Source organism: Aquarana catesbeiana, linkage group LG02 (assembly GCF_042186555.1).
Source record: "Aquarana catesbeiana isolate 2022-GZ linkage group LG02, ASM4218655v1, whole genome shotgun sequence".
NCBI lineage: Eukaryota > Metazoa > Chordata > Amphibia > Anura > Ranidae > Aquarana > Aquarana catesbeiana.
This window is the reverse complement of record NC_133325.1, coordinates 695,736,613-695,763,758: the sequence shown is the minus strand read 5'-3', so window position 1 is coordinate 695,763,758 and position 27,146 is coordinate 695,736,613. Positions and strand designations below refer to the sequence as shown.

The 27,146-nt window shown below is 45.9% G+C and overlaps 2 protein-coding genes across 2 annotated transcripts in view; one reads left to right on the top strand and one right to left on the bottom strand.

Moving 5' to 3' along the window:
- The window catches only part of CPD (carboxypeptidase D), a 203,927-nt gene extending 189,649 nt beyond the window's left edge, over window positions 1–14,278 (bottom strand). Inside the window, exon 1 of the mRNA XM_073616853.1 lies at window positions 13,557–14,278. Coding sequence (XP_073472954.1) covers window positions 13,557–14,200 — 644 coding nt within the window. The 5' untranslated portion in view covers window positions 14,201–14,278. The remainder of the gene's footprint in view (window positions 1–13,556) is intronic.
- The window catches only part of TMIGD1 (transmembrane and immunoglobulin domain containing 1), a 118,089-nt gene that overhangs the window by 19,714 nt on the left and 71,229 nt on the right, over window positions 1–27,146 (top strand). The window lies entirely within an intron of this gene.

The window sequence follows — 27,146 nt, the reverse complement described above, 5'->3', positions numbered from 1 at the left end:
AATAATAAAGTAATGATTTGCATTGTTCCTCCCACTGTCCTAAAACAAGGAATAATCCTTATTTTTAGGACAAGTGAATACCTTCTGTTCTAAGGAGGCAATACTGTGCTCCACACTAATAAGCAAAGTTCAAATGTTGCTTAATACACAACACAAACAGTTGTCTAACAAAAAGCTTGCATAAAAGCTGCATTACACCTTTCCTCAGCTGACCTACTAAAAAGGAAAACCCCTAACCCCTGACAGTTTTATTCAGCTCAGCCCTTCTACACACAGGCAGCAGTTGTGCCTAAAAAATGCTTTGCAAGTCACATTACATTGCAGTTTGTCTGCCCCTGATATCGCCCCTGGTAGCTTATCAGGAACCAAAATTCCAACGTTACATTACTTTTAAATATGATTACAAGTAAGATCTTTTCTCAGTGCTCTTTTCTATGTCTAGTGTCACCCATTAGGCCATTGTATTTCAGTGTGGCTGTGGTCAGGAACTCTAATGCCGCGTACACACGAGTGGACTTTACGGCAGACTTTGCCCGGCGGACTGGATTTTGTCAGACAATTCGATCGTGTGTGGGCTCCAGCGGACTTTGTTTTCTTAAAAGTTGGACGGACTTAGATTTGAAACATGTTTTAAATCAATCCGTCCAAATCGAGTCCGGTCGAAAAGTCCGCTCGTCTGTATGCTAGTTCGACGGACAAAAAGGCACGCTAGGGCAGCTATTGGCTACTGGCTATGAACTTCCTTATTTTAGTCCGGTCGTACGTCATCACATACGAATTCGACGGACTTTGGTGGATTGTGTGTAGGCAAGTCCGTTCATTCAGAAAGTCCGTCGAAAAGTCCGCCGGGCAAAGTCTGCCGTAAAGTCCGACCGTGTGTACGCGGCATAAGGGTACTTTCATACTGCCTAGCGACTGGCGATAGCGGTAAAGAGCCGCAAGGTTTAGCAGTGCTTTACAGCCGCTAGCGGGGCGCTTTTAACCCCTCTCTAGCGGCCGAAGGGAGGGTTAAAGGAGCCCGTTGCGGCGTTGCCAAATCATTTTGCAGGCACTTCGGCAGCGCTGCCCATTCATTTCATTTCAATGGGCAGGGCTTTTGGGAGCGGTGTATACACCTCTCCTGTATGGCCTCAAAGATGCTGCTTGCAGGACTTTTTTTCTCGCCCTGCAAGCGCAGCGCCCCTAAAAGCCTGAAAAGCGCCTTAGTGTGAAAGTAGCCTAAAATTTAAAAAAAGTATTTATTTGAATTTTTTTTAAACCAACCAGAATTTAGTAGATGTTTGTTGTCCAAAAGTGACATATGCTATTAAGGCTCAGTTCACACAGCCGCGACTTGGGATCCGACTTGTGAGACCCCAAGTCACATGACATATGAAATCCCATTTTAGTCAATGAGAGCTGTCTTAAAAGGAGAAGTCATGCCTGAGCTCATTCGTCTGGGCTTCTCCTACGAGTCACAGAAGTGCAATTCATTTTGCACTCCTGTCACCCATTTACAGCAGAGAGCGTTCTGAGGTCCGCTCTCTGCTAACGTCACCAAGATTAGTCCAGGCACTGCGTCATCCCGATTCCGGAAGTCTGGATCCACCAGGTGTCTGGACTGGTGGTTGTCCCAGCCTCTCAGCGAGCCGCTCCCCCCCCCTCCATAGCTTAGTGCTCCAGTGAGCGTGAGGGAGCAGAGCAGGAGAGCTGCTGATTGACAGCCAGCAGCTCTCCACTCGGGGAGGTGAGAGAACCAAGCCATCGGCAGTGTTCTTTGGCTCAGTTCTCTGTGAAGAGGTGGTGGGGGAGAGATTCAGCATCGCACCGATGCCAAACCCATATTTCTCCTTTAAAGTAGATGTAAACCCTCACATATACCCAGTGAAGTGAACAGCCTCAGATGATACACAGAGATAAAAACAATCTCCCTACAAAAGTATATCTGCTGTCTCCAGCTTTATATACTGTTTAGAAAGCGCACATTGCGTAAGAATTTTCTCTTCCTGATTCACCTGTGGGTGTGGATTTTTGCCATACACTATGAGATACCTGATTGGAGAAAAGGCACCCCCGCCTCCACATAGGCAGAAAAAGGAAGAAACAGTGCAGAGCTGTGCTGTGAATAGACCACCTCTCTGCTAATCTATTTATAGCATCAACCCCAACACAAAATTCAGCCTGGTTTTATCATAGTTGACTAAGAACTTGTCAGAAGTTATCATGCTAATAATAAAAGAAGAACAGAGCAGGAGAAAACCACAGGATGTAGGGCTTTGAAGAGAGATAAGAAAACACTGCAGATATATGTGCCCAGCTCAAATTTCATGAATCAGATTTACATCCACTTTAATTAGCACTACTGAAGTCGCTTCGACTTTAAAAAAGGATCCTGTACTACTCTAAGGCGACTTCTATCCGACTTGTGCCCATAGACTTTAATGGAAGTTGCCTCCAAGTCGGATCCTCATCTTAATCTATGTGATTTGGATCCGACATTACAGGAAGATTACAAAGGCATTCCCTGAAGGTGCATCAAAGTCGTGCCAAGTCGCACGACTTTCAGGTCACGGCAGTGAACTGAGCCTTATGCAATGAAGTGTAAAGATGCTGGGTACATTTGGAATAGTCAATGTTCGTCTATCTCTAGCTCTTCCAACTCTGGCATGTACTGACTGCCCAAGAATGTTCTGCGCAAAGCGTTTAGCCTATTTGGATATTCCCTCAACAATCACTCAACAATTTTCTCCTTCAAAACCACTGCCCAAGGGCTCTCCCCTCCTTCCTCCATAGGCTGGACATGTACATTCACATGATCATCACATGAAACATCACTTGGTGGCCACCTCCACATGCACATCGGACCCCCATTAAAAGCGTATGGGTATGCCAAAGCATCCGTTTAATATTACTTCAGAACATTTACAAAGCACAAGGTACAAGTTAAAACAGAAGACATTACAGAAATCCAAAACATCCATTATTATAGCATGTATGACAGCCATATGCTAGTAAATTCCCTTGCACCACTTCACCCTAGACCAGGGGTAGTGAATTAAATTTCACGGGGTTCCGGTCAGAAAAATATTCTTCTAGCAGAGGTCTGAGTGTCATATTGGTGCTATGACTCCACATGATATCCTCCACATCGCAGCCTCCTGTGCACGTCACAGGCCTCTCATCTCAGACCCCCCCCCCCATCACAGACTGGCCCCCCCATCACTCCCCCCTCCGCAGAGACCTACCTTATTCACACAAGGCGGAAAGCACGGCAGCCCTGGACAATGGGTGGGACTTTTCACATTAAAAAGTATGATTGATTGCTAGGACTGCCCCCCTGCATAGCCCTTTGTCCAGAGCGGACGCGCTTCTCATCTTGTGTGAATAAGACAGGCAGTATGAGAAGGGGGCAGTGCAGCGATTCTATCGAAGGGACAAACCCGTTCGTGGCGAGCCGGCGGCAGGAGAGGACACACAGGTAGCTATTTGGCGAGGCTGCGGTCCGAGTAGAATGGTTACTGGGGCCAGAACGTTCGTGGCGCGCCTGCCATGCTGTGAACATAGCAGCACAAGGCAGGCAGGCAAGCCGGCGGTGGGAGAGGACACACAGGCAGCTATTTGGCGAGGCTGCGGTCCGGGTAGTATGGTTACTGGGGCCGGAACCGGACTGCGGTCCGCCATTTAGTGATGCCTGCCCTAGACTGACTAGCTGTCATAGTAAAGCAAATGATAACTGCCTTGTAACAATCACCTTCAACGGCAATGGTACAGGTGATTGCAAGCAAATGGTTAACTAGCACAATATTGACTTACATTTTTTTTCAAAGCCCTTAGGGCTCATTCCCACCAGCAGCCAAGCTGTGCACATGGCTGCTGGTGTGCACTGGAAAGAAACAGTGCCGATTCACAAATCACAGCACATTGCACTTTAAAAAAAAATAAATAAATACATTTCATTATGTCCTATTTACACAACCCTGTTGAGATGAGGTAGTTTGTGTTGCAACCCACTGTGCTAGAAAGGAGTACTGCATGCAATACTTTATTCAACACACACCAACACAGTGCTGTGCACTGCCTTCATAGACAACCAGGCTTTTTGCCCCGTCTTGTGTTGGGAATACATTGGACAAGGCTGTCCAGCACAGTCCCATTGCACCTGGTGTAAACAAGCCCTTCGACTCCATATCATTGTTCTGCCTTAATGCAAACATTACCAAAAAGCATGGCAACGCAAATTCTCTATGCTGGTGTGCTGCGCGTTGTAATGCTGCTTTTGGGTGCCATTCACAATGAGTGGCTCCCAAAAGCAACATTACAACACACAGCAATGCATAGTTACCCACTACCGTGCATTGTGCTGTCAAAAATGCAGCATAATTTTGGGTTCACTGGGTGGAGCCCATGCAAAAAATATGCAATGAACTGGTGTTCTGACATATAGCGTCCTATCAGATAGTGTCCGCCCCGTACTGCGCAGGCGCAACGCCTGCGCAGTACGGAGCAGCAGGAGATGCCGAAAATGTCCGAAGTTGATCAGCTGACCATCAGCTGTACACGGCGCTCGGGCACCTGTTAGCGATGGCAGTGTAAGAGGGCCCCTCGCGGGCTCGCTTCGCTCGCCACGCTTCGGGCACGGCCTCGCTGCGCTCGGCAACTATTTATTCTAACTCTATGTCCACTTGGATAGTAGGGAATGATCCTGGACATAGGGTAAGAATAAATGCGCAGGCGCCGTGTACAGCTGACGATCAGCTGTTGAACTTCGGAGACTTTCGGCGTCTCGTTTGTCCTCCGTACTGCGCCTGCGCAGTACAGGGCGGACACTTCTGGATAGGGGACTGTATTCGACAAGACACCGGCTCCAAGGACCCATTTGCACCTTCCTAATTATGAGCACCTTTCAACAGGTCTTTGTGTTAACATTCGAACGATATAAGAACCTGGTATCGCATTCCTCTAATGTCAGGATTCAGACTGATGTGCCAGAGCAGGGGTTCTAGGGTAAGTGTAAAGAGAGGGAGCGAAGCGGGGGCAGCCCTGTTGGGTCCCATTTGCTAGGGTGAAGAAGAGCACCCCGTTGGTCTCGACAGACACTTTTGGATTCTCGTATAAGGCGATTCATTTGACCATGTTGGCACAAATTACAATATGTTCAAGGTTATGTTTCATGAGCCTCCAGCTCACCCTTTAAAACACATTTTCGGTATCCATAGAGAATAGGAATGATGGGAAGGAGCTGGAGTTACAGAAATAAATGAATGAGGTTCAGGGCTCTGATAGTCCCTCGCCTCTCTGCCAGACAAAAAGCCAATTTCACCCAGGTGAATGGCTCTGGAAGCAACGACAGCACCAAAATCTTAGCGAAGAGTTTCAAATCTGTACTCGGTAAAGAAATCTGCCTGTAGTTGGCGCAGAGCAAGAGATCGAGGGAGGGGTCAGGCTTTGGGGGTCTATCAGGAGAGGGTGGCCCTGAAGTATAAAGTTGTATACAGTCGCAAATCTGAAGGCCAATGAGCATTGAAACGTTTTGTAATAGAACAGCGTAAGGTCATCAGGACCAGGCTCCTTCCCCGCCAGCATGGATTTCAGGGCTAAAGTGACGTCGTCTTCAGTGATAGGGTTACTAAACTATGTTCCATGCCCGTGTACTTTTTTTTTTTTTTTTTATGAGCAGTAAATAACATAACATGGATGTGTTCCATGCCCGTGTACTTTTTTTTTTTTTTTTATGAGCAGTAAATAACATAACATGAACTCAGATGTGAATGGGCACAATGACATAACATGGAAATCTAAGAGTAAAGCAGGGTGGATATAAAGCAAGCAATGATTTAAAAAAAATACATATAAAAAAAAAAAAAAAAAAAATCGGATTTTAAAATCATTTTTTTTTATTATTTTTATCAAATTTATTTTAATAAAATTCTTTTGGAGTAAAAATCTATCTAAAGATAGTTTTTTTATTTAAGATACATTAATAATTTAGTTTAGTCAGCATGAAATGGAGTTTAGTTATGTAGCACGAGGCTGTATATTCTGCAATATTTACATTTTTCGTAAACTCATTCAGTGAATCCAAGCTGAGATAACATGCACTGCATTGAGGCATTCACACAATTTCACAGTAACCATGAGTTAAAACAAATTTCACAAATATTCCTTTATTCCATTGTTTTGCAAATCTATGTACACTACAAACTGTATGATTGAATCAGTTCTGATATTGCTGTTTTATTAACCTGACAGCTTATTATTCTAAATAGGAAACATTAATTTTGTTTGCAAATATTAAAAGATTCTAGCTACCAGCAAGAATGAGTCCTTACATTTAAGCACCTGTAATTTCAGATCCAACATATTAGTGCCTGTTAGCGGGCATCCACTCCCCTGCTGCCGCCATGTCCCTCACCTTGTTAAAGTGAGTGGGACTGTCAGTGAGTCAACAGCAGGTCAGAGGAGGAGCCGATACAGGACACAGATGACAGTTGCTCTTTAAAAATTTGGATTTAAATCGAGATGATTTAAACCAAGCTATTTTACTAGTGATTTAAACTAAATCCACTCTGGAGTAAAGGTTAAAGTTCTTCTGAAAGCACATGTCACAGCGAACAGATGTGAATGGGAATTTAGTAAAGGATGAGAGCTCTCAGTGGCAGTGCAGTCATGCAGTACTGTAGCCACACAACTGTGAAAAATGTAACTTTCCTTTAACAAAATCTACATATTGCAGGCAGGAAGGTGTTAAAGTGATTTAATGGACAGATATGTTGCTCATTACAGACAGTTTTCACACTTTTATTCGCCATGCTGACTTTTCTTCCTCTAGGCGCTTAGATAAGGCTCATCATGGAGAAGATCTACTAAGCAATTTAGCAAAGATATAAAATCTCTGTTGCATGAAAGCCCCACATTGCTATTTTCAAGCTTTTTAATTATGGCTAACATAACTGGTGCTGCTCTGCTGCACAAAGGAACCAAAATCTTCCCTTCTCTATCACCTATAATAACAAAACACAAACAGTGCAACTCTAATATATTTACACACATACTACAGGTAGGTGGTCACAACCTATACTTTACAGGTGCTAACTTTCCCTACACACTCTAATACATAATGACAAGTGATTATGATGTCACCCTATGCCAACTAACTGTCATAGTAAGGCCCCTTTCACGATTGTGTGACCTGAAAGTTGCGTGATTTTGCCACGATTTTTTGTTGTGATTTTGATGCAATGCTTGTGTAATCTTGAGAGCTATGGACCTCAAGTCGCATCAAAGTTGGACCAAAGTAGTGCAAGGACTACTTTGAAGTCGCACAGATATGAATGGTACTCATTGGAAATCAAGGGGTACGACTTGCCATGTGACTTTGCAGTGCCAAGTCGCAGGACAAGTTGCACAAGTGTGAAAGGGGCCTTAAGATTATGATAACAACCTTGTAACAATCACCTTTTACAACACCAATCTGATGCAGGTGACTGTAAGCAAGGGGCAACTAGACTGGATATACACTATACAATTTTCTTTAGATTTACCAAAAAACCATACAATATGGAGGTCAAACCTTAACAGTTTCCATTTGTATGCAATCAGGCAGGTCATTGCACTACTACATGGTTTTGGTAAATCTAAAGGAAATCAAACAACAAGAGTTGTATAGTGTGTCCAGCTAAGTATTATCCTGGTAAAATCTCTGTCAACGCACTTTGGGCCCATTCACACCGCTGAGTTGCATTACCATGCCCATTACCACAACACAAGGCAATTCACATTGAAACACATTGGGGAACTACAGTACCAGTCATTGTGAATGGTACCCCAATTCACTTACATATTGCACTTGCCATGGATTGCTCCACAAGATGTAGTAAAACACTATCGCACTCTCCGCTACCAAAAATGCAGCATGTCTGGGTTTTTGGTCCGTTTTACATTAGCCAGCCCATTTAAATAACCTGCATGCATTAAACACATTGCAGTGAATGGCCCTGGTGTGAATAGGCCCCAAAAACCCATTAACAGCTACCAACCAACACCGATCATTGAAAGTAAAAGAAAAAACAAAAAAAAAAATCTAATTTTGGGTTGTCCCCAGAACAGGAATAGTGGAGATATCCTGCAACACTAGTTCACGTAACAACCAGGGATTCCCTCATTTTAGAGGGATTTTCTCTCACTTAACCACTTACCGACCGGCTCCTGTACATATACGTTGGCACTTTGAAGAGGGATATCTTGGTAACGGCAGCAGCTGCTGCCACAACCGGGGTATCCATCTTTACAGGAGCCGGTCGTGTTTCCGATAATGGTGGTCTCCGCGGCGGATTCGCCGCAAGATCACCGTTATCGGCGGCGGGAGAGGTGCCACCGCCCTCCCGCCGCTTACCGGAGCCGTCGGTAGCGGCGGAGGAGATCGGGACCTGTCACTTCCTCGGTCTGGAGACGAGAGAGGCTAAGATGGCGCCCACCCCTCTCCATACCATAGGACGGCGGAAGCGACGTCATAACGTCAGCTCCGCCCATATGTCTTAAAAGGCATTTTTTTTTTGTGTCTTTTTTTTTTTTTTTTTTTTGCATTTTAGTGTAAATATGAGATCTGAGGACTTTTTGACCCCAGATCTCATATTTAAGAGGACCTGTCATACTTTTTTCTATTACAAGGGATGTTTACATTCCTTGTAATAGGAAAAAAAATGATCCAATTTTTTTTTTTTTTAAACAGTGAAAAAATAATTAAAATTAAGTAAAATAAATAAGAAAAAAAATAATTTTTTTTTAAAGCTCCCTGTCCCGACGAGCTCGCGCGCAGAAGCGAACGCATACGTGAGTAGTGCCCGCATATGAAAACAGTGGTCAAACCACACGTGAGGTATTGCCGCGACCGGTAGAGCGAGAGCAATAATTCTAGCCCTAGACCTCCTCTGTAACGCAAAACATGTAACCTGCAGAATTTATTTTAAACGTCGCCTATGGAGATTTTTAAGGGTAAAAGTTTGACACCATTCCACAAGCGGGCGCAATTTTGAAGCGTGACATGTTGGGTATCAATTTACTTGGCGTAACATTATATTTCACAATATAAAAAAAAATTTGGCTAACTTTACTGTCTTATTTTTTATTCAAAAAAGTGAATTTTTTCCAAAAAAAGTGCGCTTAGAAGACCGCTGCGCAAGTATGGTGTGAAAAAAAGTATTGCAATGACCGCCATTTTATTCTCTAGGGTGTTAGAAAAAAAAAAACAATATATAATGTTTGAGGGTTCTAAATTATTTTCTAGCAAAAAAACCTGTTTTAAACAATAAAATACAATAAATACCTAAAATCCGAAATGAGGCTGGTCCTTAAGTGGTTAATGTGTTGGCCAGGAGACAGGAAGTGAAAGGAAATTTCCTAAAATGGAAAAAATAAACCTTCCAGGGGTTAAAACCGTCCCCTTATTTTATCCAAAATGAAAAAAAAAAAAAAAGTTTTGCTTATAGTTCTAACTTTAAACTTGTACTGCCCAATGCACCATAAGGGGTTGTAAATAGCACAGGCTGCATTTTTTGTATTGCAGTGCAGTTGTGTGAGCAGTGAGTAGTTTAAACCCAAATGGTGAAAACAAGTACATGCACATTGGACTTCTAGAAACACAATCTCAGCACTTGTCTTTGTACTCAGACCCAGTTCACACTGATGCTGTGCAGAAATTGTAGCAATTCCTGTGCGTTTCCCGCACTGCATAGCAATTGCACCGGGTTCTGCGATCTGCTGCAGGTGTCAATGGGAAGTTAATGACACCCCAAAAGCAGGTCGAAAACGCAGCCCGTTTGCTTGAAACAGATCGCATGGGATTAAACACCCATATGATCCGGTTCCAGTGCGAATAAAAAAAGAAGCTGCCTGCACCCTTCTGAGGCAGATGCAGTGCGATTTGAGCCATCCAAAATGAATGGGCTCAAATCGCACCACACAGTATCGATTTGCACAGGAATGTGGTGTGATTCACAGAGTGAACTTGTCATGCACAGATCCCCATTGTGCAGATACAACCCTCATGTAACTTAGAGATCTGTCAGGGATCAGGTACTGAAGAACTATAATTCTATGTCCATTCACACAGGCATTCTGTTTGTTCTTCATCTGTCCATTTTCAGATGAAAAACGAACAGCAAATCACTCATATGGATTAAAGTGTTTGTTAACCCCCCCCCCCAAAAAAATAATTATATCCTGGTCCCTTAAAGCAGATTACAGAGCATAGTGCTTGTGCTGTGTAATCTGCCCCCCTCTAAACTGTATATAAAAAAAAAACCTCCCTGAACCTTCCACTTCCTGTATGCCCTCTCTATACAGACCACGAAAATCAGTCGTGACCACCGTGGTCAATTTGCGTCCCTCTGTCATCCGCAGCTCTCATCGCCCACCATTAAAAATTCTTACTGCTCTATGCCAACCCCTCGCTTATAGCCTGCCATAGCACACAGTACATACCTTTTATAAAAGCAAGCGCTGTAAATACCGATTCAGCGCTGTCTTCAGGCCAGTCACGTGACTCTTAGCCGGTTTCCAGGGCTACTGCAGGAGAGGCTGAGCGGCCATGTGATCTCCCGGGCTGACGTCAGAGGGAGATCACGGCCCCTCCTGCAGTATCCATCCATTGGAGGTAAACAGAGGCCGCGAGTCATGTGACCGGCCTGAAGATCACCCTAAAACTGTATTTACGTTTGTTTTTTGAAAAGACAACTACAGTGTGCTATGCCAGGCTCTAATAGAGGGTCTGGCATAGACGTGGTTATATAAGTTTACAAAAATTTTAAGGCTCCATTCACACCAATGCCCTTTTTAATGCTTTTTGCAGAAACACAGGACATTATTTTTTTATAACATGGGTTCCCATGGAACACATTCACAACAATGCATTTCTGTGCCTCTGCACTTTTGGAAAGGGTCAGGGACTTTTTTTTAAAACGCAAAATGGTGCTTTTTTGGTTCAGAAAAGCATGTAGTGTGTTTTTGCCGCGATTTCCGTTTTGCATTTTTAAATCTGCCCAGCAACAAATTTTCCAAAAAAAAAAAAGAAATAAAAAAAAAAGCAATGAAAAAAGGCAGCAAAATCGTGGTAAAAAAAACAAAAACGCACTGCAGAAACGCTCAAAAGCAACATGCATAGATGTGAATGGAGCCTTATAGATGATTATCTGCCTACATCTGTGTCCTTTTATGTCTGTTTATTTAACCACTTTAGCCCCGGAAGAATTTACCCCCTTCCTGACCAGAGCGTTTTTTGCGATTCGGCACTGCGTTGCTTTAACTAACATTTGCACGGTCGTGCGACGTTGTACCCAAAGAAAATTGACGACTTTTTTTCCCCCAACAATAGAGGTTTCTTTTGGTGGCATTTGATCGCCACTGCGGTTTTTATTTGTTGCCCTATAAACAAAAAAAAGAGCGACAATTTTGAAAAAAAAAAAAAAAAAAAACAATATTTTGTACTTTTTGCTATAATAAATATCCCCATTTTTTTTTTTTTTTAAAAGCACATTTTTTTCTCAGTTTAGGCCAATATGTTTCCTTCTACATATTTTTGTTAAAAAAAAAAAAAAATTAAAAAAAAACGCAATAAGCGTATATTGATTGGTTTGAGCAAAAGTTATAGCGTCTACAAAATAGGGGATAGATTTATAGCATTTTTATTATCATTTTTTTTTTTTACTAGTAATGGTGGCAATCTGCGATTTTTATCATGAATAGAAATCGGATAATTTTGAAACATTTTTGGAACCACTGGCATTAATACAGCGATCAGTGCGATTAAAAATGCAGTGATTAATGTAAAAATGTCACTGGCAGTGAAGGGGTTAACTGTGTTCCCTGGGAGGTGATTCTAACTGAAGAGGGAGGGGACTGACTAGAGAAGGTGACAGATCGTGGATCCTAGCTAATAGGAACACACGATCTGTCACTCCTGTCAGAACAGAACAGGGAAGTGTGTGTTTACATATTTATTATTATTATTATTTAAACTGAACCAGGCTGCATGCTTCCATATGCATTCAAATGTTCGATGTTCCTTCTCAAACGGATTTCTTAGTTGGAGCATTTGACTTTAGCTAATTAGTGTTAACTTTAAATGATGAAAGGCAGTGATGTCTGACGGCCCGAGAAGCAGCAAGATTTGATTTAAAAAAAAATGGTACAATAAAAAAAAATGGAATAACAGAATTGTTGCTGCAATCCAGGATTGTTTCAGGTTTTAAACAAAAAAACATTCACATACTAAGAAGGAAAGTACAGTGCTTGTCTCTTTCCTGTGTTCAATGTAGGCAGCCATGGCCTGAGCATTACAAGTTACAATAGCAAAGCACTTGTCTTTCTCAAATACAAGGAGACAGGTCACAATCTGCGCCTCCCTGACGACCCACCAACAGCCTGCGCCTCCCTGACGACCCACCGACACCCCGCGCCTCCCTGACGACCCGCCGACAGGCAGCTTCACTCACACAGAAAGGAAGAAATCCCTTGTGTTGATTTTACCTGTTTTGATCTATAAGCAGACAGTCCTGGCCTGAACTCTCCAAAAGAAAATCACCCTCTCTCAGACACACTGACAGATCGGTGGGGCGCTCCCCCCCCCCATACACACTGACAGATCGGTGGGGCGCTCCCCCCCCCCATACACACTGACAGATCGGTGGGGCGCTCCCCCCCCCCATACACACTGACAGATCGGTGGGGCGCTCCCCCCCCCCATACACACTGACAGATCGGTGGGGCGCTCCCCCCCCATACACACTGACAGATCGGTGGGGCGCTCCCCCCCCCATACACACTGACAGATCGGTGGGGCGCTTCCCCCCCCCCATACACACTGACAGATCGGTGGGGCGCTCCCCCCCCCCATACACACTGACAGATCGGTGGGGCGCTCCCCCCCCCCATACACACTGACAGATCGGTGGGGCGCTCCCCCCCCCATACACACTGACAGATCGGTGGGGCGCTCCCCCCCCATACACATTGACAGATCGGTGGGGCGCTCCCCCCCCCATACACACTGACAGATCGGTGGGGCGCTCCCCCCCCATACACACTGACAGATCGGTGGGGTGCTCCCCCCCCATACACACTGACAGATCGGTGGGGTGCTCCCCCCCCATACACACTGACAGATCGGTGGGGTGCTCCCCCCCCATACACACTGACAGATCGGTGGGGTGCTCCCCCCCCCATACACACTGACAGATCGGTGGGGTGCTCCCCCCCCCATACACACTGACAGATCGGTGGGGTGCTCCCCCCCCATACACACTGACAGATCGGTGGGGTGCTCCCCCCCCATACACACTGACAGATCGGTGGGGTGCTCCCCCCCCCATACACACTGACAGATCGGTGGGGTGCTCCCCCCCCATACACACTGACAGATCGGTGGGGTGCTCCCCCCCCATACACACTGACAGATCGGTGGGGTGCTCCTCCCATACACACTGACAGATCGGTGGGGTGCTCCCCCCCATACACACTGACAGATCGGTGGGGTGCTCCCCCCATACACACTGGTTACTCCCCGGGGCACAATGTGGTCTCACCGGTTGCTCTGGATCCAGTTGATCATGGCCTGCACCTCGGGCAGTTGTTGGGGATCAGGCGGTACCCGGTTGGAGTTGAATTGGTCGGGGAAGTTGCGGTTGAGGTCCAGGTTTCTGGCGTTCTCCCGGCCCCCGTTCTGCCCCCGGCAGTCCCCCTCCTGGGCCCGGTGGAAGCCGTCCGGGTTGAGGCTGGGTAGAATGTAGATGTCGGTGGTGTTGATGAGGCGGGTGAGGCGGGGGTCCTGGCCGTAGCCCCCCAGTAGTTCCTCGATGAGGTAGATCAGCACCTGCCGGGACACCGTCTCATCGCCGTGCATGTTCCCCACGTACTTGAACTGCGGCCGGTCCGGCGGGGCCCCCTGGAGGTCAGCGGTGATCCTCATCACCCAAAGCTCCCGGCTCTCCACCGACTGGCCGATGCTGAAGAGCCGACACAGCTCCGGGTACACCTGGGCGAGGGACCGGAGACGAGCGGTGAGCTCCTCATGGTTGTAGTATCGGTCATACTTCTCCGTGGTGTCCTCCATCTCCTTCTTTATAGAAGTCCCGAACAGCGGGGACACCGCCAGGGTCAGGGCGAGGAACCATAGACAGCGGCCGGGACTAGACATTCCGCCCCAAACACTCTCACCACCTGCCACCATCTCTGTCACCCCCCGCCTCCTTACTTCCTGCCTGCTCCTAGCAACCGTCCCACTCACTTGGAGACCGCCACTTCCGAAACAAATACCCCATTTCCGGCCTGTCTGACGCACATGACATGTGGCTCGGATTATCTGTGCCCCACTTCCGGCTTTCCTTGGTATTAAACTGTCAATGATATTCAGGCTCCCCCTGCTGGTCACAGTGCTATAAAACCTCTGTAGGTACATCGAGTGTATGGGCTTGTTATAGAGGTCTCCACGTTGTATATTTTACAAATATTTGCAAGCCAAAGAAAATCGGTTTTATAAATAAATACAGTTTACTTGGAGATTTAAATTTTTTTTTGCAATCAGGGTGATGTGCATCAAACCAGCTTAACCACATACTTGTAGCAGTAACGGAATAGTATGGATTTGTGCACCTTGTGGTGCCTTACCACCCGCATGCTTCATGTCCAAACAGAAAGTCCAATGAATGTCCATCCATGGCGTCATGATAAAGGAGCAATCTCTAGAGACCTGATACCATCGCCCCCCTTATCCTGGATCTTGAGGGGGGAGGTCTCCCTCATATAGGCGTTCATGACAGCCCTTACAGCGGGGAGCTTTGACACAGGAGAGGCTTGAACCTGTGCGGCTTGGTCAGAAGTGTCTGACAAGGTGAGGGAAAAATTAAAAATTCTGCTCTTTCTGCAGCAGCATAACTGGCTGTTAGCAGTGAGGAAAAAAAAGAGAATACTGCAGGTAGGGAGGAAACCTAATCTTATAGTATAACCAGTCCTGTGATAGGGCAGGGCGCAGAGCCTACCCATACGTATAGGCTGTCATGCTGTGTCAGGAAAGAACTTCAGTAAGCAGGGCCGGACTGGGAATAAAAACAAGCCCTGGAAAAAATTTCACACCAGCCCAACAACATAATGTCATTATTTTCCTTCAAAAAAGGGAAAACCATGCATTTTAAAGCACATTTGAAGAGTGTATTATATATAGATAAGACAGATATGAAAGCACATTGGTCATATATATATATATATATATATATATATATATATATATATATATATATATATATATATATATATATATATATATATATATATCCAGTATCTCACAAAAGTGAGTACACCCCTCACATTTTTGTAAATATTTCATTATATCTTTTCATGTGACAACACTGAAGAAATGACACTTTGCTACAATGTAAAGTAGTGAGTGTATAGCTTGTATACCAGTGTAAATGTGCTTTCCCCTCAAAATAACGCCCAGCCATTAATGTCTAAACCGCTGGCAGCAAAAGTGAGTACACCCCTCATTGGAAATGTCCAAATTGGGCTCAAAATGTAAATATTTTGTTTGGCCACCATTATTTTCCAGCACTGCCTTAACCCTCTTGGGCATGGAGTTCACCAGAGCTTCACAGGTTGCCACCGGAGTCCTCTTCTACTCCTCCATGACGACATCACGGAGATGGTGGATGTTAGAGACCTTGCGCTCCTCCACCTTCCATTTGAGGATGCCCCACAGATGCTCAATGGGGTTTAGGCCTGGAGACATGCTTGGCCAGTCCATCACTTTTACCTTTAGCTTCTTTAGCAAGGCAGTGCTCATCTTGGAGGTGTGTTTGGGGTCGTTATGTTGGAATACTGCCCTGCGGCCCAGTCTCCGAAGGGAGGGGATCATGCTCTGTTTCAGTATGTCACAGTACATGTTGGCATTCATGGTTCCCTCAATGAACTGTAGCTCCCCAGTGCCGGTGGCACTCATGCAGCCCCAGACCATGACACTCCCACTACCATGCTTGACTGTAGGCAAGACACACTTGTCTTTGTACTCCTCACCTGGTTGCTGCAACACACGCTTGACACCATCTGAACCAAATAGGTTTATCTTGGTCTCATCAGACCACAGGACATGGTTCAGTAATCCATGACCTTAGTCTGCTTGTCTTTAGCAAACTGTGTGCGGGCTTTCTTGTGCATCATCTTTAAAAGAGGCTTCCTTCTTGGACAACAGCCATGCAGACCAATTTGATGCAGTGTGCGGCTTATGTTCTGAGCACTGACAGGCTGACCCCCCACCCCTTCAACCTCTGCAGCAATGCTGGCAGCACTCATACGTCTATTTCCCAAAGACAACCTCTGAATATGACGCTGAGCATGTGCACTTAACTTCTTTGGTTGACCCTGGCGAGGCCTGTTCTGAGTGGAACCTGTCCTGTTAAACCACTGTATGGTCTTGGCCACCGTGCTGCAGCTCAGTTTCAGGGTCTTGGCAATCTTCTTATAGCCTAGGCCATCTTTATGTAGAGCAACAGTTCTTTTTTTCAGATCCTCAGAGAGTTCCTTGCCATGAGGTGCCATGTTGAAAATGGCTAATTGGGCCCAATTTGGACATTTTCACTTAGGGGTGCACTCACTTTTGTTGCCAGCGGTTTAGACATTAATAACTGTGTGTTGAGTTATTTTTAGGGGACAGCAAATTTACACTGTTATACAAGCTGTACACTCACTACTTTACATTGTAGCAAAGTGTAATTTCTTCAGTGTTGTCACATGAAAATTGAAGCAATCTTCAAGGGGGCCCCCAGGAACTCTGGGAACATGTGGTGGGGTGGGAACCACCCTCCGCAGAAAGAATACACTAAGGTAAGGGGAGGTGGGTTACTGATATAAGGGGGAAACCTTTATATCAGTGCCCCCTACATTATTGTATTCACTCCCCCCTTACCTCAGTGCCCCCCCCCCCCCAGACTGGCCTGGCGGCACTGTCACAACCACCCCACAATGTGCAGGGATCTGTCAGTCATTTCCAGCTTGGTGGCTCTGGTTTTATCCTATAGTCTCCTCGCCACAGTCTACACACATCTGACTTCTCCCATGACCCCCATCCCGGCAGTACTCCCACTCTTGACGCCTCTCCAGACTCCATCAGAGACTGCAGACATAGGAGATGGTCAGACACTGCAGACATAGTACAGGAGATGGTCATAGATTGCAGACATGGTACCAGAGATGATCAGAGACTGCGGACATGATACAAGAGATCAATGCAGCCTTACCTGTGCCCAGCAAATGCAGCTTTACTGTGCCCATCAATGCAGCCTCACTGTGCTCATCTGCAGCCTCACTGTGCCAACAATACACAATGCAGCCTCACTGTGCCCATCTGAAGCATCACTGTGCCAACAATGCAGGCTCACTGTGACAACAATGCAGCCTCACTGTGTCAACACAATGCAGCCTCACTGTGCCCATCTGCAGCCTCACTGTGACAACAATGCAGCCTCACTGTGCCCATCTGCAGCCTCACTGTGCCAACAATGCAGCCTCACTGTGCCCATCTGAAGACTCACTGTGTCAACAATGCAGACTCACTGTGCCCATCTGCAGCCTCACTGTGCCAACAATGCAGCCTCACTGTGCCCATCTGCAGCCTCAATGTGCCAACAATGCAAACCCACTGTGCCCATCTGCAGCCTCACTGTGCCCATCTGCAGCCTCATGCCCATCTGCAGCTTCACTGTCCCAACAATACAGCATCACTGTGCCAACAATGCAGCATCACAGTGCCCATCTGCAGCCTCACTGTGCCCATCTGCAGCCTCACTGTGCCAACAATACAGCATCAATGTGCCCATCTGCAGCCTCACTGTGCCAACAATGCAGCCTCACTGTGTCCATCTGCAACCTCACTGTGCCAACAATGCAGCCTCACTGTGCCAACCATGCAGCCTCACTGTGCCCATCTGCAGCCTCACTGTGCCAACAATGCAGTCTCACTTTACCAACAATACAGCCTCACTGTGCCAACAATGCAGCCTCACTGTGCCCATCTGCAGCCTCACTGTACCAACACAATGCAGCCTCACTGTGCACATTTGCAGCCTCACTGTGCCAACAATGCAGGCTCACTGTGCCCATCTGCAGCCTCACTTTGCCAACAATGCAGCCTCACTGTGCCCATCTGCAGCCTCAATGTGCCAACAATGCAAACCCACTGTGCCCATCTGCAGCCTCACTGCGCCCATCTGCAGCCTCACTGTGCCCATCTGCAGCCTCACTGTCCCAACAATACAGCATCACTGTGCCAACAATGCAGCATCACAGTGCCCATCTGCAGCCTCACAGTGCCCATCTGCAGCCTTACTGTGCCGACAATACAGCATCACTGTGCCCATCTGCAGCCTCACTGTGCCAACAATGCAGCCTCACTGTGTCCACCTGCAACCTCACTGTGCCAACAATGCAGCCTCACTGTGCCAACAATGCAGTCTCACTTTAACAACAATACAGCCTCACTGTACCAACAATGCAGCCTCACTGTGCCCATCTGCAGCCTCACTGTGCCAACACAATGCAGCCTCACTGTGCCAACAATGCAGCCTCACTGTGCCCATCTGCAGCCTCACTGTATCAACAATGCAGCCTCACTGTGCCCATCTGAAGCCTCACTGTGCCAACAATGCAGCCTCACTGTGCCCATCTGCAGCTTCAATGTGCCAACAATGCAAACCCACTGTGCCCATCTGCAGCCTCATTGTGCCCATCTGCAGCCTCACTGTGCCCATCTGCAGCCTCACTGTGCCCATCTGCAGCCTCACTGTCCCAACAATACAGCATCACTGTGCCAACAATGCAGCATCACAGTGCCCATCTGCAGCCTCACTGTGCCAACAATACAGCATCACTGTGCCCATCTGCAGCCTCACTGTGCCAACAATACAGCATCACTGTGCCCATCTGCAGCCTCACTGTGCCAACAATGCAGCCTCACTGTGTCCATCTGCAACCTCACTGTGCCAACAATGCAGCCTCACTGTGCCAACCATGCAGCCTCACTGTGCCCATCTGCAGCCTCACTGTGCCAACAATGCAGTCTCTCTGTGCACATTTGCAGCCTCACTGTGCCAACAATGCAGCCTCGCTGTGCCTATCTGCAACCTCACTGTGCCCATCTGCAGCCTCGCTAGTGTCTTGATTACACAGAGCGGGTATCTCCTCCCACGGTGTCATGGAGCTGGGGTCTGAACTGTTCGGCGGCCGTCCACTGTAATAAAGCCCCGCCTCCTAGACATCTATCATGGTCTAGGAGGCGGGGCTTTGTTACAGCGGGATCGGAAATGTTCAGCCAGCTCTATGACACAGCAGGAGGAGATACCCGCTCTCTGTGTGATTACACAAGCGGAGGGAGGGAGAGGAGGACTCCACACTTGGATCGGCCCTGGGCGCTGCTACGGCCACAGCTCAAAGTGGCCCCAGGGCAGGTGATCTACCGGGAAATTGAAATGTCAAATACATTTGAGAAGTTAAGGTCTTTGTACATGGACATTTAGCTCAACTATCACTTTTGCATCAGCATTTACCCAGTGTATTTCACCAAACGCGAAAGTAGGAGTTTTAGAAGTTTGCACAAATAAGTGTCTGTGTGCACGAGGCCTAAAAAAAGGTCACACAAAAATAAATTCAGTGTGCATCTTTATCATCAGAGTTTCCTTTCCATCAGAGTCTCCCCTTACATCAGGGTCCCCATCAAAGTCCCCCTTATATCAGAATCCCTCCTTACATCAGGGTCCTCATTGCAGTTCCCCTTACATTAGAGTCCTTCCCTACATCAAGGTCACCCTTACATCAGAGTCCCCAACAGGTCCCCCCCTCCCTTACTGTGGACATACTGCAGGAGATAATTAGATACTGTAGACATACTAAAAAATGTTAGGTAGTTTTTGGTATGCTCCTAAAGACTGTAATGGAAGATGCCTTTTTGGTGCTTTTTTCAAACAGGGCACCTAAAATGCTGCAAGCAGGACTTTTTAAAGAGCAGCACACTGTACGCAGTGCACAGATTTGAACAGTTAGGATGTAAAGCAGACTATATTTCATGCGTTTTTGACATGCTGGGAAGGTGTGTTTTAGCGCAACATAGCATGCAGGTGTGAACAGGGCCTTATGTATAATATTGTATGCAGTCCCCTTTACCTCAGATATTGACATCCCCTGGTATAAACTGTAATCAGTGACAACCTATGTTACCACTCCATTCTGGTTTACTAATGAAAAGCATTGTACTATATCTGTTAGTAATTGTGCACTCATTCCACCACAGGAGGGCATCACCTTCTTTCCCCTGTATGACAATTGTACAGTTTTGATCTAGCTCAATTAGCTGGTTCAAGCAGCCAAAAAATCATTGTAAGCAGGGTCACAGATGCCTGGGTGCAGAAATATTTCTGGCGCCCCCACATGGGTGTGGTCATCTTATCAGTGCCCATCAAATGCAGCCTCATCAGTGCCCATCAAATGCAGCTTCATCAGTGCCCATTAAATGCAGCCTCATCAGTGCCCATCAAATGCCGTATTATCAGTGCCCATCAAATTTAACAGCATCATCAGAGTCCATCAAATGCAGTCTCATCAATGCCCATCAAATGCAGCCTTATCAGTGCCCATCAAATGCAGCCTCATCAGTGCCCGTCAAATGCAGCCTACCAGTGCGCATCAAATGCAGCTCTATCAGTGCACATCAAATGCGGCATTATCAGTGCCCATCAAATGCAGCCTTATCAGTGCCCATCAGTGCTGCCTTATTAGTGCCCATCAAATGCAGCCTTATCAGTGCCAATCAGTGCAACCTTATTAGTGCACATCAAATGCGGTATTATCAGTGCCCATCAAATTTAACAGCATCATCAGAGTCCATCAAATGCAGTCTCATCAATGCCCATCAAATGCAGCCTTATCAGTGCCCATCAAATGCAGCCTCATCAGTGCCCATCAAATGCAGCCTACCAGCGCCCATCAAATGCAGCCTTATCAGTGCACATCAAATGCGGCATTATCAGTGCCCATCAAATGCAGCCTTATCAGTGCCTATCAGTGCAGCCTTATTAGTGCCTATCAAATGCAGCCGCATCAGTGCCTAGCAAACGCAGCCTCATCAGTGCCCATCAAATGCAGTCTCATCAGTACCCATCAAATGCATCCTCATCAGTGCCCATCAAATGCAGCCTCATCAGTGCCCATCAAATGGAACCTTATCAGTGCCCATCAAATGCAGCCTCATCAGTGCCCATCAAATGCAGCCTTATCAGTTCCCATCAAATGGAGCCTTATCAGTGCACATCAAATGCGGCATTATCAGTGCCCATGAAATTCAGCCTCATCAGTGTCCATCAAATGTAGTCCCATCGGTGTCCATCAAATGCAGCCTCATTAATGCCCATCAGTGCAGCTCCATCAGTGCCCATCAAATGCAGCCTCATCAGTGCCCAATAAATGCAGCCTCATCAGTGCCCAGCAAATGCAGCCTCATCAGTGCCCATCAGATGAAATCTCATCAGTACCAATCAAATGCACCCTCATCAGTGCTCATCAAATGCAGCCTCATCAGTGCCCACAAAAATTCAGCCTCATCAGTGCCCATCAAATGCAGCCTCATCAGTGCACATCAAATGCAGCCTACCAGTGCCCATCAAATGCAGCCTACCAGTGCCCATCAAAGCAGCCTCATCAGTGCCCATAAAATTCAGGCTCATCAGTGCTCATCAAATGCAGGCTCATAGTGCCCATCAAATGCAGGCTCATTAGTGCCCTTCAATAGCAGTCTTATCAGTGCTCATCAAATGCAGCATACCAGTGCCCATCAAATGCAGCCTCATCAGTGTCCATCAAATGCAACCTACCAGTGCCTGGATCACACAAAGCGACGATCTCCCGTTGTGTCACGGAGCTTGGATTTGAATTGTCTGGGCAGCCACTGTAATAAAGTCCCGCCTCCTAGACCGGCTCCTATGATACACGTCACACTGACCCAATTTCCCGGCATTGGATAAGTGTGCCGTCTATCACAGGAGCCGATCGAAGCTCCGTGACACAGCGGGAGATCACTGCTCTGCATGACACACACAAAGAGAGGAGGAGGGAGGGGAGGACTCTGACAGCGACTTGCCAGGATGACACCCCCTCTAATGTGTGGCACCTGGGGCGGCCTGCCCCCCACATTGATACGCCACTACCACTTGAGCTTTAGCGCCCCCCCTTCCATTGCCTCAGCTCGCTGCAAGTGGGCGCGGTGCACCCTATTCACCCACCCAGGATCAGCCATGATTGTAAGGCAATGCTTACAAAATGTTTTACACAACGGTATAGCAGGGCATTTAGATTATCTGATATTGTTTTAGTTAACCTTTATTTAACCTTTTATTAAGTTTGAAGAAATTTAGGGGATCAGTTAAATAAATCTGTTGTATTATGCAATACAATGGTTCCAATTATAAATTTTAGCAGCAGGTGCGCCACACATATCAGTTGAAATACTGAAGTCAGCAGGTATATATGTGCCATGGCAGTGGTATCAGCTGTTTGCTGAAGCATTCCTTAACCTTATCAGAGCTCTATAGGGCAGTCTAACATACATGATGCATCACAAACTGAAAGTAGCCTACGCGTGGCAAAGTACAGAAAGCCATCTAGTTCATACTGTGTGTTACTACTTACCTGTAAGGTAGGTATCACTTCTCAAGTGTAGTATCTGTTCTTTTCAGTCATCAGTAGAGAGAACAAAGCGCCCCTTGAAATGGGGGGGGGGGGGGGGGGTTGGCGCTGTCTAGTATCTGGCCTGATGTAATTAGGTGGGAACAGTGGGAGGGCCCTTTTCCTCCCAGGTTGAATCTGGCCTGCATCCCACAAGCTTGTCCCCACTTAATGGCAGGGCTCTCCCTAAGTTCTAATGCCTTCCTGATTTGAATGGGACTGCATTTTTCTGGCCTGGAAGCTGGGAAATGCAAGGAGCTCCCAGTGATGTGCTGGAAAAAGACTTTTGAGTTGCACTATTCTATTAGTGTTTCACTGGCACAAGGACATGTCACCTATGCTTTTCTTGCACTACGCCTTCGGATGTGGCCTTTTGGCTAGGCAGGGCAATTTTTATACTGACCAGAAGGCCTGCTATGTACTGCACAGCACTTTTTGTTTTGTCACTATTTATTCACAGGCACTTGTACTGCACATGTGGTTTTTTTTTTTTGGGGGGGGGGGTTGCACAGAGGCTGAGGGTGCAGCTCATTGGGGGCCTGTCCTGATGTCGGGGGAGGCTCTGTGGCCTTTGGGTCTTTTTCCTCCCTCCATCCGAAGGGGTCTCTCGTTGGGAGAGCCCCTCACCAAGTACTTGGTGGACTGGGTTTGGTTGGTCCCTAAGAAGAGGGGTCCATCTGGCTTCAGCCTAGGTAGACCATGGTGTACCTTGCCTCTGTCAGGAGCCTTGCACCCTGGGAGGTTCAGGGTTAGAGGTCTTTTCTCTTTGGAGGATTGGCCATTCTGTACCCTCTGTTACATTTTTTGTGTGCTGTGATTTCATAGCTCACTTTTTCACATGGGTTTGACAAAGCACAGCACTGAAAAATAAATCTGTCAGGGGTTGCGGGGAGTGGAATTACTGGAATAGGAAGGCACAGACCCATTTACCCTCCACAGTGTCACGTGACTCGTTAGCGTTACAAGGTCTCAGGTGTGAATGGGGAACAGGTGTGTTAAATTTGGTGTTATCACTTTCACTCTCTCGTACTGGTCACTGGAAGTTCAACATAGTACCTCATGGCAAAGAACTCTCTGAGGATCTGAAAAAAGAATTGTTGCTTTACATAAAGATGACCTAGGCTATAAGCAGATTGGCAAGACCCTGAAACTGAGCTGTAGCATGGTGGCCAAGACCATACAGCGGTCTAACAGGATGGGTTCCACTCAGAACAGGCCTCGCCATGGTCGACCAAGGAAGTTGAGTGCATGTGCTCATATCCAGAGGTTGTCTTTGGGAAATAGACGTATGAGTGCTGCCAGCATTGCTGCAGATGTTGAAGGGGTGGGGGGGTCAGCCTGTCAGTGCTCAGACCATATGCCGCATACTGCATCAAATTGGTCTGCATGGCTGTCGTCCCAGAAGAAAGCTTCTTCTAAAAATGATGCACAAGAAAGCCTGCAAACAGTTTGCTGAAGAAAAGCAGACTAAGAACATGGATTACTGGAACCATGTCCTGTGGTCTGATGAAACCAAGATAAACTTATTTGGTTCAGATGGTGTCAAGCGTGTGTGGCGGCAATCAGGTGAGGAGTACAAAGACAAGTGTGTCTTGCCTACAGTCAAGCATGGTGGTGGGAGTGTCATGGTCTGGGGCTGCATAAGTGCTGCCGGCACTGGGGAGCTATAGTTCATTGAGGGAACAATGACTGCCAACATGTACTGTGACATACTGAAGCAAAGCATGATCCCCTCTCTTCGGAGACTGGGCCGCAGGGCAGTATTCCAACATGATAACGACCCCAAACACACCTCCAAGACGACCACTGCCTTGCTAAAGAAGTTGAGGGTAAAGGTGATGGACTGGCCAAGCATGTCTCCAGACCTAAACCCTATTGAGCATCTGTGGGGCATCCTCAAATGGAAGGTGGTGGAGGACAAGGTCTCTAACATACACCAGCTCTGTGATATCATCATGGAGGAGTGGAAGAGGACACCAGTGGCAACCTGTGAAGTTCTGGTGAACTCCATGCCCAAGAAGGTTAAGGCAGTCCTGGAAAATAATGGTGGCCACACAAAATATTGACACTTTGGGCCCAATTTGGATATTTTTATTTAGGGGTATACTCACTTTTGTTGCCAGCGGTTTAGACATTAATGGCTGTGTGTTGAGTTATTTTGAGGGGACAGCAAATTTACACTGTTATACAAGCTGTACACTCACTACTTTATATTGTAGCAAAGTGTCATTTCTTCAGTGTTGTCACATGAAAAGATATAATAAAATAGTTACAAAAATGTGAGGGGTGTACTCACTTTTGTGAGATACAGGGGGTCAGAGGAACAGTATACAGTAACAGGACAGGAAGCAAGAAGAACATTACAGGGTTGTAACAAAATACATTTTATTAATAAACTTGTTCTAAAAGTAGGTTTGTTACCTTAATACCGGTATTGGACAATATGGGCACAAATAAGAGGGTGGAAATAGTCCTTTGTCTCTTAGAGTCCCAAAACACTTTACACAAGTTCATAAGCTATATGCACGCACTAGTGGCAACCTTCTTAAGAGCAAGCCACCTCTATGGAATCAAAGACAGGGGGAGTAAAAGAGAGAAAACACCACCTAAGTGCAGCATTAGTGGTAACTTTAATAAAAACTCACACTGTAAGTGTAAAAGCTCATCAGTGATCAATGTTGTAGAAAAAATCATGTCCTTCAAAGGCAGCTGTGTTTGACGATGGTGCTGTCTGGCTGGGTGAGGGGAGCCAAGGACGCTGGTAGGTATCGCAGGGCCACCTCAAGATTGAGTGGGTGAATCCTAACCATATGGTCACTGTGACAGACTGCTTGGCATCCAGCCTGGGTGCCTCCGCCAAGATACAGCTTTGTCCACCTTGGAACCAGGTATTATACCTGAAAATTGCAACCAAGATCTAGATGACACTAGCTTAGGTGCATATTGGAACTGACTTTATTGTAAATTCTCACAGAATATATACCACACAAGATCAGGTAAGAGCTTGATCACATTTTTCTAAATAATGCAAACTGTAAACAGTAATGTGATCGGTACATCTAAAAGTACATCTAATGAACAGCTAGCATAAACACATAAACATCCCACATTGGTTCGGTAATGAGGTAAAGTGGACACAATGCTACTCACATCTCCAAGGGGATTAGCAGGCAGAAACAATAGGTGACTCAATTAACAATGGAAATTCACAATTAGGAAGCATACAATAGGGAATAATCCAATGATAGAAAGACACCTTAAAAAACAGATTACGCGTAGCAGCAGGAGACCTCCGCATCAGGTTGTTTTAAGCTTATTATGATCTTCTGCTTAGAGTCTCTGAGTCTGGGGGGGGGGGTGTTGAAGCAGTCATTGCTGGTTTCAGCAAAGAGGCCCCAAATCTGTTTACGGATCTAAGGTTTCCAGAGTTTCTGTGTTGCAGGGAGACATGGACCCGAATCCAAAGCAAAAACACTCCAAAGGTCCCCCAGGCACACACTTCCCGAAGAATAGAGCCCCCCTCAAAAGCCAGGGCCATAGTCAGTAGGCAAGAGGCTACTTTGCAGTCCCCTCCAAAACCCCCTGTCTGCTGAAAACCGATCATAGGAGTGCAGAACGGACTTTGTCAAGTACTATGTTGAGCTTTGTCTGTACTTCTCCTTTAATTACATGGTTGTAAATGTTTTTAGAAAATAATAAACTATGATGTTATTAAAGCATTGAAACATGGTTGGGCTTTTATATTTCTATAACAAATGGCAGATTTTATGCATTACATTTAGGAATTTGTAAGGCTTATAGAAATATATATAGAGAAAAAATATTAATTAGGTTGGGTTTCTATATTGTAGTTTATTATTCTGTTAATTGCCTATTGTTGTCTTTTATTGAGACCAACCAACAGTTTCCTCCTTGTTTACACAATATTGAACTTTTCACTTATCTCATATCATCAAATATTAACAGGCCATATTATGTGAATAGACAAAAGAAGGGCCAAGGGGCCATAAAGCAAAGCTATTTAACATGAAGAAATGTGACCTCTTACACATACTGTATCGTATGTTCTCAACAGTAAATGCAAACCATTCTTATGAAAAAACACAAAATACACAATTCAACATAACAAGGAACATGAAAATTGAACACCGAGATAAAAACATTAAATATACAAAACACATTTCATTAGATTTATGGCCTTATCCAATTAGGGAAGTATATATTCCTTGTCTGGATATGGATACAGGTGCAAAAGTCACCAAAAATATAAATACATATATGAAAATTTCTCATAATTCAAGACCTATAGACATACCCTATGAAAATTTCTCATAATTCAAGACCTATAGACATACCCAAGTCCCAAGCAGCCAAGAGTTTAATATGTCGTAGGGATCTTGGTACCTTGTTTCATATTT